Genomic DNA, 16,871 nt, shown 5'->3' with positions numbered 1-16,871 from the left:
AGTTGTGTTTAAGACGAGGATGTGTGTCGGCGTTGCTCCACCATTGTAGGGTCTGTGACTGGAAACCGCTAACTCACATTCAGCAGCATCACCCAGATATGCTGATCAGCGGGGTGATAACAGTGTTTGCCCTAGTATTTTTTCCAGCAGCAGTGCTGAAAAATGTTTTATTTTGCGCCGCCAGAAAAAATGTATTGTGTCCGCTGACATGAGAAGGGCTTTAGACACACATTTGTTCACAGTTGTGGATGTCAAATTATGTTTGATAAAATGCTTCCCAAATCCCATTTGCTGTTATTACCACTCCTGCACGTGGGGACAGATGTAACTTTTGACATCTTGTGTTTTTTAAATCAATGTTGTGACTCTAACACTGTAAAAACAATTGATAGCTGTTAACAAGTAGAATATACAGTACAGGCCAAAAGTTTGGACACACCTTCTCATTCAATGCGTTTTCTTTATTTTCATGACTATTTACATTGTAGATTCTCACTGAAGGCATCAAAACTATGAATGAACACATGTGGAGTTATGTACTTAACAAAAAAAGGTGAAATAACTGAAAACATGTTTTATATTCTAGTTTCTTCAAAATAGCCACCCTTTGCTCTGATTACTACTTTGCACACTCTTGGCATTCTCTCGATGAGCTTCAAGCGGTAGTCACCTGAAATGGTTTCCACTTCACAGGTGTGCCTTATCAGGGTTAATTAGTGGAATTTCTTGCTTTATCAATGGGGTTGGGACCATCAGTTGTGTTGTGCAGAAGTCAGGTTAATACACAGCCGACAGCCCTATTGGACAACTGTTAAAATTCATATTATGGCAAGAACCAATCAGCTAACTAAAGAAAAACGAGTGGCCGTCATTACTTTAAGAAATGAAGGTCAGTCAGTCCGGAAAATTGCAAAAACTTTAAATGTGTCCCCAAGTGGAGTCGCAAAAACCATCAAGCGCTACAATGAAACTGGCACACATGAGGACCGACCCAGGAAAGGAAGACCAAGAGTCACCTCTGCTTCTGAGGATAAGTTCATCCGAGTCACCAGCCTCAGAAATCGCAAGTTAACAGCAGCTCAGATCAGAGACCAGATGAATGCCACACAGAGTTCTAGCAGCAGACCCATCTCTAGAACAACTGTTAAGAGGAGACTGCGCCAATCAGGCCTTCATGGTCAAATAGCTGCTAGGAAACCACTGCTAAGGAGAGGCAACAAGCAGAAGAGATTTGTTTGGGCCAAGAAACACAAGGAATGGACATTAGACCAATGAAATCTGTGCTTTGGTCTGATGAGTCCAAATTTGAGATCTTTGGTTCCAACCGCCGTGTCTTTGTGAGACGCAGAAAAGGTGAACGGATGGATTCCACATGCCTGGTTCCTACTGTGAAGCATGGAGGAGGAGGTGTGATGGTGTGGGGGTGTTTTGCTGGTGACACTGTTGGGGATTCATTCAAAATTGAAGGCACACTGAACCAGCATGGCTACCACAGCATCCTGCAGCGACATGCCATCCCATCCGGTTTGCGTTTAGTTGGACGATCATTTATTTTTCAACAGGACAACGACCCCAAACACACCTCCAGGCTGTGTAAGGGCTATTTGACCAAGAAGGAGAGTGATGGAGTGCTGCGGCAGATGACCTGGCCTCCACAGTCACCGGACCTGAACCCAATCGAGATGGTTTGGGGTGAGCTGGACCGCAGAGTGAAGGCAAAGGGGCCAACAAGTGCTAAACACCTCTGGGAACTCCTTCAAGACTGTTGGAAAACCATTTCAGGTGACTACCTCTTGAAGCTCATGGAGAGAATGCCAAGAGTGTGCAAAGCAGTAATCAGAGCAAAGGGTGGCTATTTTGAAGAAACTAGAATATAAAACATGTTTTCAGTTATTTCACCTTTTTTTGTTAAGTACATAACTCCACATGTGTTCATTCATAGTTTTGATGCCTTCAGTGAGAATCTACAATGTAAATAGTCATGAAAATAAAGAAAATGCATTGAATGAGAAGGTGTGTCCAAACTTTTGGCCTGTACTGTAGATACAAGATACCTACATAACAATTGCATCCAAAAAGTTCAAAAGGCTTTTTGAGTAACGACATCAAAACCAGAAATTGTTCAAATCTCTCCAGGTCTGCGCCCAATCAACCCCATGTTTCCAGTCACATAGATAAAACCACTCAAACTCAAAACAGCACATGAGCAAGCAAGAGCATCACCTGGCTTTAACACTTGCACTATCGTATGTTCAAAATAAATGAAAATATATACTTATGCATTTGTGCATTTTTTCATTGTACCAAACTCATACCAAGCCAGGACTACTGTGTACTGTTCGATCCCTGCTTCTACAGGCTCATTGCTGCAGTGTTGTTGCACACATCTTTACAACCTGGAGATGACCTGTGTGTCCTGCACTGTGACATGTAATTCCCAATTTTCTGTGTTAGTTTCTGTACATGGCACTAAGGAGGCATTAAGTGAGACTGTGTAACTTTTACTAAACAGCAGCCAAGTGGGCAACAGTGATGATGTGTTTGTAATAGTTTTTGGACAACAATGGAGCCCAGTGGCACAGAGGAATAAGATGTATCAGGCTTTGGATTCACATTGTTGGTTTTTGTCTTTTTATGGGATTTGTTGATGACAAGAAAAATACAGATTGCTAGCTTTATCCTGTCAGATTTTGGCTGCGCAACACCCTCTCCTCCATGTAGCCATTTTTGCTTATTTTCCATACCAAGCATGTGACCGTGCAAAGAGTGTGATCAGTTGAATTTAAACTTCCTGAGCAGGATATAGATTAGCTAGATCAAATTTCTGGCACTTATCAGTGTGTGTCGATATCAGCTTTGGTTCACTTTGTTTACACAGGTCTTATCACGGCCTTTTCTCACTCTTCCTCTCTGGCTTTATCATGTCTTTCTTCTCACTTCTTTGGGCAACATTTATCCCAGTCCTTCTCTTTTATTACAGTGTGTGATCCCTCTTGACATGGATGCTCTCTGTCAGATCAGAGTGAGGGATAGAAAGAGGCAAAGAGAGTTGAAAGTGTTAGTGTATGAGAGAGTCAGATGTGGTTTCATTGAGAAGGTGGAAACTTGATCGGACTGAGGAATGTGTCAGGCAGCCCCCATCTCTCTCCCTTTCTCCGTGTCCCAGCCTTCAGTCTCTCTCCCCTCCCTCTCTCTTTCCTCTCGGCCCCTTTTATCCCAAGGATGAGGGAGGGCCAAAGCAGTAGGCAGGGGTCAGCGCTGGGGGAGGTGTGTGTGTGTGTGTTTGCGTATGCATGCATCGCCCACTGGAAAAGAGTCAGAGGCGGGGAATAGGGGGAGTGTGTGTGCAGCAGTGAGGGGACAGGCGTGTTATGTGTGTGTGCATGCATGTGTTGGGGGAGGGGTTGCTGGTAATCTTTGTGGCAGAAAATGGCGTCTAATTATAATGAAGGCCGTGCCGCTGACCACTCCACAGCCACAACTATGAGTGTGTGTGTGTGTGTGTGTGTGTTTGTGTGTGTGTGCATGCGCATGTGTGAGGGCAGAGGAAATGTGGGGGTGGGGGAGTCCATTCTCAGCCCCTCATGTGAGTGTGTTAGTAAACTAGCTCTTATCTGTTGTCAGGCTTTCCTCCATCTTGAGTGGCGGCCTGGAGCTCCCAGGTTAATTTAGCATAATAATGGCTGCCGGCCATTCACTGCTACTCTAAAATGGTGGACTGCTGCAATCACCCAACTATCTTCTCTTTTATTCTTTCTTCTCCTTTCTCCTCCCTCCAATCCCACCTCTTCCTGCTGGAGAGGAGCGTATCCTTTCATCTTTTCCTCACCACCGCCCTCCCCATCCTCCCTCTTCCTTTCTGTCTGTCTGTCTTTCTCAATTATGCCAAGGGCTGAGAATTGTGGTGTTTTTTCTTCTGATGTACCATGTTGTCTTTTGCCCATATGCACATAAAGTTTCCATATTTTTCAATAAAGTTTAGCTTGAAGTTCAAACTCTTTAGTCATGGTTCACCCCTCATAGGAAAGTCAGGCCGTACGTCTGTAGGTCTGTAACTGTAAGTTTTTGTTTTTAGTGACATATGATTTCAAGGCTTTAAAATTTTTTTATGCAGCTGGCTGTTGCCTTGATTTTGGGTCATTTTCCTTCAGAAGAATGGTTCCTGTTTACCCTTTCTGACTTATTGCAAAGTTTAGGGGCTGTGTGGAGCATAAATAAAAAACAGAAGCAATGACTCGGAAATCCTTTTCAGCATACAGTGGGGGAAAAAAGTATTCAACAGGTTAATTTTTGTCCATTACACACTTTTGCTATGCAGCTATCCACATGCAATGTAGACCAGACATTAGTATTAAGTTAATAAAACTACACAGATAAAGTATTTGTAACATTTCATGCAAAAATAAAAAAATAAAATAAAAATTATTTATATATATATATATATATATCACACAAACTGAAATGTATTTAATTCCAGGAGAAGCCTGTGTTTGCTATGCCAGCTTCAGGGTGCTTTAAATCTTATAGATTTGAGGGTTGCCCATTTGTGAATCTTCAGAAAGAAATTTAATTTTCAAAACTTCAGTATTTAGTGTCCTCAGTTCCCAAACACTTACTGAGTGCTGTTGAAAGAAAAGGTGATGTAACACAGCAGTTATCAGTTTGAACATAAGATATCTTGTCTTAATGATTAACCAGTTAAACATAGGTCAGAAAGAATTTACAGATCTTTGTATTCTGTTTTTATTTATGTTTTACACAACGTCCCAACTTTTTTGGCATCAGAGGTGCAGAATACATGCTTGACTTTAAATGTGTTAAAGCTCTAAAAGGAACTTCTCACTTGTACAGAGAAAATCCTCTTCAGGGGCCATTAGCACATATGTTCCATTGCATTTTTGGGGGATTTGTGTGAGATTTCCACCAGTGGGTGGAGAATTAAGCCCCAAAGCTCCAGTTTTTCATGTGGCCCATACTGTGATATGATGGGTTTTTTTTCTGCTCAGTATATTTGCATTTATGTATGAACACTACAGGGCAGATTGAAGCTTTTACTGGATTGTTGTAACCAGGGTGTTGGGCTGTACTGTTAACCATCTGAGCACAGGCTGTTCTTCAGGTTTCACTTCCTTTTATTTACAAGTTTGTGGCATTGTTACTTAGAGTCACGTCATATTGGCTAGGCACTTTCAGAGTAAGTTATTGTACCATCAAGTCGAAAGTTGGTGTTGGCATTGATATTGACAATTGAGGCAAAATATGAAGTTAGAATGTATATTTTTATGATTTCTTCTAACCTGATTTATGGATTCATGTTTGTAATCGACACTGGGAGATACTGCTATCACAAGAGATTATGTTTCATTGATTCCAGCACAGATACAGTGTAAGTTTTCATGGGTTCAAAGGCTGAAAGGGGCTGTGTGCCACATTTCAGAGCATATTTATAGCCCCTTTTTATAATGCCTCTTCAAGATGGGAATTTCACTGTTACAAGACCTAATAGTTCTGTATAAAAGGTACATTTGCAGAATGGGTGGGCAGAGTTGTCTCACCTTTAAGCTAGCAGTGGAGGTAGTAACAGTGCTGAAGTGATGTCTTTATAAATGGGACATATGGCACGATGGGATCACGGGTGGCCCAGGGGTGATGTTTTGACTATGTGTTATGTCTTTAGAAAGTATTTAGAAAGTAGCTGTTAGCAAATAACAGCTAACTCAAAGAAAAAGGACAGCCACCAAAAATGTCCACAAATTGGAAAAACAAGGAGGTCTGGGAGCTCCTTGCCCTCAGAGCAGAGGATAAGATCAGCTGCTATGTAGATGGTAAATGATTGTTATTGCTATGTTATGCCATTGTTATTGGTTAGTAAGTGCTGCTAATGTGTGTTTGTCGCACTAGAAGCCAGTGCTGTTGTGTTACATGTCATGCCAGTCACACCTCTTTTGCTTCCAGCGTGCCGACATGCAGTCTAACATCACTCACTGGAGCGACATGTTATCGCTGTTGTTTACTACTGTGTAAAAATGAAAACGTGGCATAATGAAGGGACTTCGCAGTGGCCCTGTACCGTGATCTCTCTGTATAAAGGGATAACTGTACGTTCAAACCAGAAGCTTTCAAAGAGGCAAAGTCTCTTGCGGACGCCCAAGAAGCGTGATTGTCAAAAATATTTGTGGCAGCTTTGGTTGAATGTTCAATCGTGCTTGTCAATTTAAAGGAGCCGCAAAGCGGACTACTGGCTTGAAAGCAGAGTAGTTGCTGCTTGCTGTTGTCCAGTCAAAAAGCTCATAGTTGGACTCAGAAAGTTATGTTTGGTCAATGAAAACAGAAATAGCAAGGAAGACTTGCAGGAGCTCATTACCATAAAGTAAAACGAGTTTTAACTCCCCTCCGGACCTGCTTTGGTTGCCCAAAGGTGGGGACTGGATAGTGGGTGCTGTTACTCAGTGACAATAACCTTACTGTCACTGTTGGTCTGGAATGGCGTATCAGTGGTAACCACCAAATGCAGTACAGGGGCAAATAAGCTAGCCAGTGGGATGCAGACACAGGGACTTCTGTGCATGTGCAGCCGGACTACCTACAACAGAAGCTGGGATTACAACGCACACTGAGGAAGCGCAAATTCATTCTCTGCCCAGGATGTCATTACTCCAATATATCTTTACATATTAATGCTCTAAATGTCGCATACAGCACCTTTTTAAATATGTGTTATCATGTATGGCAACAATAGTTTGTACAGACAAACTTGATAATAATAAAGAGACAGCAAATGGAAACCTCGGATGTATTCAGCACTATTAGTTTCAGCTGTCTAGGAAGGTGTGTGTGTGTGTGTGTGTGTGTGTGTGTGTGTGTGTGTGTGTGTGTGTGTGTGTGGTGTGTTACAGAGAATCATGTGGTTTACTAGTCCAGTCAGCTCACTCCTCTCCTTTGACCTTGCTTTCTCTCCCCATCCCTCTTTTCCTTTTGCTCTCTCACTCATGCTCTCACCTCTCTCTCTGTCTACCTCTCTCAGAGGAAGTACATCTATAAATAACCTAGCTCTCAGCTGCCACACCCTTCCCTCAGTGTGTGTGTGTGTGTGTGTGTGTGTGTGTGTGTGTGTGTGTAGGGGTGATTTGTTTGCAGTACACACAAACAAGTCAGACATGCATGCAGGCACCTTGCTTTGTGCGTGTCTGCAGACGTGTGTGCAAATACAGCACTTTTTTGAACACAGAAGTGTGTGCATGTGTGTGTTTGCCTTCTGGCCACTGGTGTTGGTTTTTGTTGCCATGGGTCGAGTGTGTGCACTGGGGTTCATTGGTATGACTCATCACGGCAGCAGGTGTCCTTTACACTCCACCCTTCCCCGTTTTTTTTGTGTGTGTGTGTCTTCCTCTTCACTTCTTCTCCTCTCTCTCCCCATATTTTACCCCGCTGCTCTGCTTCCTGTCTTTCCTTTATCCACCCTCCCCCGATCTGAAAGCAGCATCTCAACCCCCCCCCCCCCCTCCCCCCCCCCCCCCCCCCCACACACACACACACACACACACACACACACACACACACACACACACACACACACTTACACACAGAAACACACACAGTGCACCACAGCTGGTCACCATGTGTGAGTGCCAGGCTATAGTAGTGTGTTCCATTTGCACTGGAAGTCGAATTTCAGAGTTCAACTTGATTTCAACTGGAACGTCCCCTGAAGTCGGATTTCCGACTTGAAAAGTCAGAGGAACTGACCTCAATATCCATGATGGCTGCTCCCCACATCAACAGTAGTGAAAGCTGTAGTGATATACTGTTTATTAGGCTTATTGTGTCTCATTAAAACAGTCATACACACAGTTCAGTCCAACCTCTGACATCATCACCTTTTAAGTTGAAATGGCGAACTTGCTGGCAAGGTTATTTTTTTACACATTCAGCATGGAGCAACATTATCTTTCACTGTTAGTCCTGTTTGGCCACTTGATGAATACAAGTCCAGTATATACTCTGTGGTTTTGGTCTCTACCAACTCCTGAGGGAAATATCTGGCTTTGCTAAATGCTCCACTATATTTGCTAGATAGTCTGCTAAACATATAGACGAAGTTACTGCACAGTGAGCTGAATCTCTCTACAAAGCCCCTTTCCCACTGGAGAATAAACCCACTAAAACACTAACATCTGGCTTTTGTCTTTAGTGGGAAAGGTTACAATTGGCATCATTCCCGGGACAAATTACTCTGCAGTAGTCATGTTATTCGTTGGCTCTAGCTTCAATCAGCTCTGATAAGCAGTGATGGAAACATGACACCAAAGTGGATGTGCTAATTTGATGCCCCGATGCCACAAATTCCATCTATCTCTGCCCAAACAGTGCTCAAACACCATTCTAAATTGGTTCTTACTAAGACATTTAAAAAAGAAGTAACTACCGAAATATATTCACTAGCCTCCACAGTTTAACTGTCTACTAACCTGTTGTCTGATGTGTGTGAACATCTTAAGTTTACACACCAGTGTAAAAAAAAATAAATAAAAAAAAAGAAAAAAAGAACGGCACCATCAAAGGCATACTTGGTTACATGGCTCTGGTCTGCTGGCAGTTAAAAAGGAGTTAATCGACCTTTTTTGGCGAAAAAGGGTATAAAGCTGAGTACGGCCGAGAGGAGCTTCAGAATTAAAGTGATAATTATCTATAGGTTCATCACTGCGAGCAGCACCTCCCACATTGACGCATTGTCAAACTGTCATTTGGTACATGTTATTATGAAATAAGTAATACCTTGCTCTAGTTACTCATCCACTCTAGACTAGTGTCAGGTGTAGTTTCAAGGCGTACAGTGATAACAATACACTTTAATTTATTATTCCAAGAACTAACACAGCAGAAAAGGAACCCCACTAAACTTCTTGTCCAGCCGTACATTCAGTATGTTCCAAAATACTCATTTTTTTCCCCAAAAATTTGGAAGTATTTGCTGCCTCTGTCATAATGAGTAGAATAATATGATACCACTACACAGAAGCAGTGTTTTGACAGTATTTTGATGAGGTGCAGTGAACTTGTTAGGAGTTTATTGTGGTACAAGTTGATTTATTCAAACAGCTAAAGCATTTTGGGACAACTTAATTTGACAAAAAAAATACTAATAAAGTAAATGAGATGAGAGTTGTATAGTTGAAGCAGCAGACGAAGAGGACTGAAGAGACGGACAGAGCAGGAAGAGTTGTGGAGGTGATGAAGGGCTCTAGGAGAGGAGTGAGGCCATGAAGACACTAGGAGGAAGAGAGGGGAGAAGGCAGCCAAGTGGAGAAGTGTGTGTGTGCATGTGTGCGTGTATGTGTGTGGCCAGATGGCTCCAGCGTGTGGCGACCAGCCAGAGGAACAGGTGCAGGTCACATGACCAGCCGTTACCACGGAGATGGTGATTGCTTTTGGCGTGAGGATGAAAGGAGAAGGGCCCCAGGGACAGAGGGGGAGGGAGGGAGGGAGAGGGAGAGGGAGAGGGAGAGAGAGAGAGAGAGAGGCACAGAGTAGGAGAGAGAGGGTGAGAGAGAGGCACAGAGTAGGATAGAGAGATCCAGGCATACAGTACTGCAGAGGGCAACATGGGCGCAGAGGCAACACAAGGCTCAGACTATGAAAGACACAGCACACACACTCTTGTACATTCTGTGCCTTGTATTTTATAGTACGTTAGAGGAGCCAATCATCATGTCCTCATGACCTAAATGTATAACTGTATGTTGGTAAAACTGCAGTGTTTTAACTAAAGAGTACAGTTGGGTTGAGATAGTGTGTTCCATTATGGATCCGGTTCCAGGTTTGCAATATACCGGATTTGCAAAGCTCCAATGCTAACAAATCTGTTATGAAACCTTTTATCTCTTCTCGCTTTTTTGTCATTAGCAAAGGCCAGTGCAGAAGATAGTCAGGTGGCAGGCTTCTCCTTTTATTTTTGTACAGTGATGGCCAGCGTTTTGGCCTGTTGAAGTGACAAACCTCCTCATCAAATTATAGCTGTAGCTAATCAATGTTAATTCCACAAGTAACTCATAGGGAATCAAAGGCCGATTTGAAACTTAAATGTTGTCTTGTTAATGTGCTCCTCTGCAAGCCAGCATGAGATTGACTAAAAATTGTTTGAAGAAAAGTGAACATTGCTATGTAACCCCACTCTCACCACTGAATGACAATGCACAACCTGGGGCTTTCCATAACTTCAGCTAAGGATTTGGTTCAGGGTTTTTTCATGTTTTCAATGTTATAACAAATATAAAAGTTTCAGGCTACATCCCCATTAATATGTTTTCGTGTTTCAGATGCATAGCTATTGCTACATTTATGGCGAGCGTCCACACTACTCAAGCGTTTTGGAACCGTACCTTAAAAAACACTGCTGACCACGTTTTAGTTTGAAAACTCTGGGGCTGCATTTTAGGACGCATTCACACTGGTGCTTTTTGGTTCGCTTTAAACAAACCCTGGTCTGCTTCCAAGGATAGTTCGGTTCATTTGGAGTGGTCTGAACGCTCATTCAAACTCTGGTGCAGACCAAACAAGCAAACCCTGGTGCGGATCACTTACAGTGGGAAATGCAAACGGACTATCCAGCAGACCGAAGACAGGAAGTGAACCAAAGAGAGGAAGTGAAGTAGAGTGCAGTGCATTTTGGGTAGAAATAAAACAAAGCCAACAGCGGGAACCAGGTGAAGCAGATGTAAAAAAAAAAAAAGAAGTTGGAAAATGTCTCGTGGGCAAATGTGAAGTAATGAGGAGGTACATGCGCTTATAAATACATGGTAAGAGGACTATATATCGCAGTTGATTGTGGCTACCCACAATGTATTTCCATTTTCGGTCCTGGCCAATTGATGAGCCCGGTTTTTTTCTTCCTCATGGTTTTGTTCTTCCTGATCAGTGGTCGTTTCGGGCAATACAGCCCCCAAACAAGCAGCTGTTGTAACTGCGCGAGGTTTATGCAGGTGGTTTAGTCCACTTTAAAAAGTGCAGTGTGAAAGTGAACCAAACCAAATGAAGGTGTGAAATTTTTTTGCATTCCCTGCCCAATTAAACCAAGTCTCTTGGACTAAGCTGGTGTTAATGCGCCCTTAGTCCGGAAGGGTGGAAACAGATGATGACGAAGACACCCACGTTCGCTTCAGGACTGGTTCGCGTCATATAAAGCCAATACTTTATAGCCAGGTCTAATTCCTCCAGCAACGGATAATGCTCCCGTAATGCTCCCGTATTTGCTTAGCAACGACTGAATCTTTTTTCTATAGCCTTGACCACCTTATATTTGTGTTACTTTCAGTTACAGTCCCACCTTGTCCTCTGGTCTTACTATTCACCATCCACCACCCTGTCTCAATAAAGGATTTTTTATTCACAATCACAGTTCTTCTGATGCCTTTCAGCCTATACCATGGACATCTACATTACGTACGCTGGACAGTCATTGTTTGTTATCCTTACACAACTACTTCTTATATCCTTGGAGAGCATCTGATTTTTTACGATCACCAGCACCTAGTTTCTTGACCCAGGGCAGCACTCCCTATTTGAGATTTAAATTTTATCAACTCAGTAGTTGTGAATTCGTATTAGTTCAGTATTTGGAGAAAGAAGCAGCCAAAAATAAGGCGTATAAAAGTTAGCAAGCTACACTTTTCTTATTGTGGTATATGTTGGATCAACATTTCATCCTACTACTCTTCTCATTTTCAGATTGTAACTACGGGTTGAGTTACTTGAAAATGCTGAAAGCTAAACCTAAATAGATTTTATAAGTGGATTTGAAAGGATCCAGATTCCATAAGTAGATTCCATCCTGGATTTGAATGCAAATAAATGTCCTAACCCTAATTATGGCTTTGGTATACAACTGTGTGTTGGTATTAGAAAACCAGTATTTTGTAAGTTGCCTTTGCAGCATTATGTCTGAAGTAACTGAGTACTGTGTGAGAGACATAAGAGTGGTGCTGAGTGTCCTCTCGCCTTCCTCTGTGGTGTGTATGCACACTCACTCGCAGATGGAGCCAGCTCCCCTTGCTTTCCATGCCAGAGATTAGAGGAAGCCTGGGGGCCTTTCAACCCCTCCCCCCTCCTCTTTCTGGGGCCTCTCTCTCTCCTCTGTCCCTCTCTCTGTCTGCCTGTCTCTCTCTTTCCCTCCCTCCCCGTGTCTCTCTCTCTTCCCCTCCCTCCCTCCCTGTGTCTCTCTCTCTTTCCCCCTCTCCCCATGTCTCTCTCTCTGGGCCCCCCTTTCTCCTCCTCTCTGTGCCTGTATCTCTCTATCTTGCTCCCCCACCTCCTTGCAGTCTTTCATCATATTAACCCCCTGTGTGCCAGAGCCTGAGGCACACTAATGATTTCTAAATGGGTAAATCAAACATGGCGACCGCCCTGGGACAGACAGACAGACAGACACACACACACACACACACACACACTCCAATGCCTTGTAGCCCGTAGAAGAGGTAACACTTTGAGGAATGATCTTTTGTTGTTTTTAGCCAGTTGTTTGTTCTTTAGTGAATGAAAAGTTTTTTTCTTCTCTTTCCTCAGCAGTAAGAAGGTCGAGTCTGAGGGTGGGGCTAGCGCTGCTAAGAAGGATTCCAAGAGGAAGAGAGAGCCGTCCGTCAGCGACGACGTGGAGGTGAAATCTGCACCCCCCTCAGCTCCTGAAGATGACGATGATGATGGCGTACAGGTGGGAGATGTATACGCGGAATGCAGCAGTTTTGAAGCTTGTTTCAACTTTCCAGGCGCCTATAAAAACTCCACAAAGTATTCAAAGGACCAGTTAATATTGGATTGCTGTGTGGTTCCAGGAAACCCAGCAAAAAAAAATGGGAGGCCGTGAAACCTTTGCACATCCCTGTGTCACAGCCTGTAGAGATAGAAGGCGCTGAGCCAGTTGACATCTACTGTTTGTGTTGTAAACCAGCCTTGTTGACAGACCAAGCAGACAGGCCCCCCTGCCAAATTCACATGATGCACTGTCAGCAACTTCTCAGCTGCTGCATACACATTTTTTGTACTTGTATTTCAAATAAAATGTAAAATCCATTTTTTCCCTGTTTGCTATGGAAGGTGCTCTTCAAAGGAACAAGCAGAACTCCACTGTATCCCTCCTCAAACAGATCAATTTTTTTATGTGCAAATGTAATTATGTGGGCCATGTAAACAGAGTAGCATCTGGCTATTAGCTGCATAAAGAGTCGTGGCTCTCCTTCAAACAGGAGAGCACCTCAGCAACAGTATGTCCTCTTTAGTCTGTTCACTTCAGTAGTTCTTTACACATCCTTATTTTTTGGCAGCGTTTTGAGCCCAACAAATTGGGTGAAGTCAATATGGATAACATGCCGGACCATATGGAACAGAATAATGAATAATGAAAATGAAGTCTGTTTGTTAGAGGAGGACAGCATGGTGAATGATAAGCACACACAGCCCTGTAGTTTTCTCTCTCCATCTCTGATTTGATATAGTGTAATATACAGTATGGTGTTTTTTGTCTGTTGCCACATCGTCCTTTTTTGGAGGGGCATTGTCTTTGCTTTACCATTAATTTTAATGAATTAAGTGAGAGGAGCATGGTAACAAGTCAGTTACCAGTTACTGAGCTGGGAGGGTCACAAAACTCCAGCTGATGCCAGCTGATGTCACTTCCTCTGTCCAACAGAAGCGTCGCTCCAGTCGTCAGGTGAAGAGGAAGAGGTACACAGAGGATCTTGAGTTCAGGATCTCAGAGGAAGATGACAGCGGAGACGACTCACCAGCACCCAGGTCCCCATCATCGTCATCGCAACAACAGGTACAACTTGGGTCTCCCTTATTGGTTTGTATTATAATGAGTATATGGTCAGAGTCTGACATTTAAAAATCTTAACATGGCAGAGTTGAATGACATGATCATGTATACAGGGAGCAGTTGCACAGTTTATACCAGATTTTCAGATTTTGCCCAACACTCATACTGAGGGCTTTTTATTAAACTATATGTGGTTATATTTCACCATTGTGGGAATTGAAGTACATCAGTGAGCCCGACAGCATCAGACACTGAATTCATTGTTTTCTGTTTGCACCTTTTTTAAACCCTTATTGATTAGATCATTAAATTAGTGCTTTCTTGGTACCAACCAAGTACCTGAAGCTGGCAGCGAATGTACTTTTTAAAAGTAGTATTTTATTTAGGCAAAGTTCTTGTATGACCTTGTGTTTAGACGATAATGAACATTTGAGAACTTTTGTTTATAGTTTCAATGAATGAAAGGAAAACATAAAAACTCTCAGAATGAAAAAGAATCAGTGTATTTCTCAAAATATTGAACTGTTAAATTATTTTAATATTAGGTAACCGAATATATTCGGCCGAATATTGCAAGAAAACACACATTCGGTATTCGGTGGAATAAGTTAAAAGCAAGGCCGAATAATAGTGGCGTGTTTTGATAACACAATCAAACAGCGTGACATGTCGGCAGTGTGGCGATCCGTCCGTCACCGCACTCGCGTTTGCAACGAAAAATAGTTTTGAGCAAGCAAAATAGGCTTAAATCATTCAGCACGCTGTGCGAGCAGCCTACAGATTTCAACCACCAGCAGAAACGAAAGGCGAATCCCACCAGTTGTGGGTTGAACGGGGGTCACAGACACAGACAGTAATGTATTCCTGTCAATTACGGTGGCCATCGGCTTACCAGCGATGGAGTAGTCGGCTCCAATAATATCCTCTTCTTGGTGTCATGACTGCCCAGAAGTACCTGAACAGCCGAGCCAGCCAAACACAGGTATGTGACGTGTCAGAGGAGAAACGAGCTGTTCACGACCCACAAACCTCACCACACTTTAGGGACTGTTCTTTACTTATGAAGGGACTTGTCAGGGGAGGAGGGTGGCTGGTTGATTCTTATTTTATTTATTTATTTTATTTTGATCCCCCTATGTTAATCACTTATTGATGCTGTTTTTGAAGTATAAATAAGTCAATAAGTAATTTATTCCATTGAAATATCATTGATGTATTATAGAAAAGTGATTTATCTTTTTATAAATGACAAAAGGCACATCTGCCTCATTTTCGCTGTGGTATCGTGATACTACTCAGAACCATGATATTTTCATTGGTATCGTACAGTGGGTCCCAATATTGGTACCGTGACAACACTAATCCGGAGGGGGTTCATCTGCAAAAACTAATGAAAAACTAAACAACGATATTCGGTATTTGGTACTCTGTATTCAGCCAAGCGCTTAATATTATTCGGCTTTGGCTTCGGCCACAAATTTTCATTTCGGTGCATCCCTATTAAATTTATATAGTAGCTTATTTAAATTTTAATGTGTAGAATATAACTTTTAAATGTTCTTAGTAGAACATCTTGATTAAGAGCTCCTTTTCACCTCTCCGAGGAGGGCTTTCCCCAGGTAACATGCCAGTCTATACGTCTAAAACATGAACAGCCATCTCAGTCTAGTAAAGTAAAAAAAAAAAGTTCAACTGATACTAGCCATAAATACCAGCATGTTGCTTTGTTAAGCACCACCCAATAATGGTAGAACTGTAAAACTGTGTAAAAACTTCTTTCTTTGTAGTCAAGAAACATAGCTGCATGTACAAAAATGGTAGATAATGAAGGATGGCCCTTTACATCTGCATTGTCACCTGAAGAAACTGTGTGTGTCAGTTGTTACTGAGCCTTAGCTGTTATAAAAGCAGTGTGTTTCAGACTTGTCAGAGGGATTCTGTATCAACAGCTGTATTAAAACATGCACGACAGCTCCAACTCTTCAGATCCTCTGTGTGTTTCCAGGATGTGGCCGAGGCCGAGGGGCCAGTTGTGGAGAAGATCATGGGCAAACGCATCACCAAGAAACAGGTGAGCTGCAACAGTGACACACACAGACACAATACACAGAGACATGCACACATGGACACACTGGCCCAAGTCATAGTTTACGTCATCTGATTAGCCGCTCCACAGCTGGCCTAAGCAGATTACACACACACACACACACACACACACACACACACATACAGCTCAGACAGCGTGTATTCATTTGGTAAGCGGAGACAAGAGTTCTTGTATTTCAGCGTGTGTGTGCGCTTGGAGCTCTGTGTGTATCTGATTGCGTGTGTATTTGTGTGTGTGCATCTACCCGGCTTTGTTTTAGACGGCTCGTCTAAAGAAAGCTCATCCCTGAGCCAATACACGCACATATAGTCACCAGCCAACTTTTCTTTGCTAGCCAGCTGCCAACGGGTTACCCCCCACCTACACGCACAAACACACACACACACACATGCACACACACTCACAGCTCCATTCAGAGTTGACCTCGGGCTTGGCACACAGCCAAAACCACAATGCTAGCTACGCCAGACGCCAAGCTAGCGTTTCCTCAGGCAGGGTGTGTGTGTGATTGATGATTCATGGCATTACAGTAGTAGTAGCATGGTGGAGGGGGGGTGTGCACGCGTATGTGTGTGTGTGTGTGTGTGTGTGTGTGTGTGTGTGTGTGTTTTACAGTAGTAATGGTGAATGGAAGTGGACACCGCGCTTGAAAGAACCACTGTTTTGGTATTTCCCTTTCACACCCATCCTGTATAAACAGAAAAAACAAAGAGCTGCTTCATCTTTCAGTGTTAGATGTTTGTGTTTGTTGTTTGCCACATATTCTGAGAAATCATTTCCTTTGGCTATTAATCTGTGTCTAGATTTGATGTTGAAATTGTTCACATTTCCTTCCCAAAATTCTACTTCTCTTTAAGCTTCATTCACATTTGGCCTTTATGTGTTATCCAAAACAGTGAATGTCTGAGAGACTGACAAGATATGAATGAAACAATACTTTCCCCCAGTGTGACG

The 16,871-nt window shown here is 42.8% G+C and overlaps 1 protein-coding gene across 2 annotated transcripts in view; it reads left to right on the top strand.

Moving 5' to 3' along the window:
* chd7 (chromodomain helicase DNA binding protein 7) overlaps positions 1-16,871 on the top strand; it is a 95,464-nt gene that overhangs the window by 39,282 nt on the left and 39,311 nt on the right. Inside the window, exons 5-7 of one of the 2 annotated variants that reach the window (XM_033651020.2) lie at positions 12,565-12,706; positions 13,682-13,813; positions 15,816-15,881. In XM_033651020.2, coding sequence (XP_033506911.2) covers positions 12,565-12,706; positions 13,682-13,813; positions 15,816-15,881 — 340 coding nt within the window. Of the gene's footprint in view, positions 1-12,561; positions 12,707-13,681; positions 13,814-15,815; positions 15,882-16,871 lie in introns of both variants that reach the window. The other variant, XM_033651019.2, reaches the window with a different exon arrangement.

The sequence above is a fragment of the Epinephelus lanceolatus genome, chromosome 12 (genome assembly GCF_041903045.1).
Source record: "Epinephelus lanceolatus isolate andai-2023 chromosome 12, ASM4190304v1, whole genome shotgun sequence".
Taxonomy (NCBI): domain Eukaryota; kingdom Metazoa; phylum Chordata; class Actinopteri; order Perciformes; family Serranidae; genus Epinephelus; species Epinephelus lanceolatus.
The sequence above is the reverse complement of the archived record's forward strand: the minus strand, read 5'-3'. Positions and strand labels throughout refer to the sequence as shown.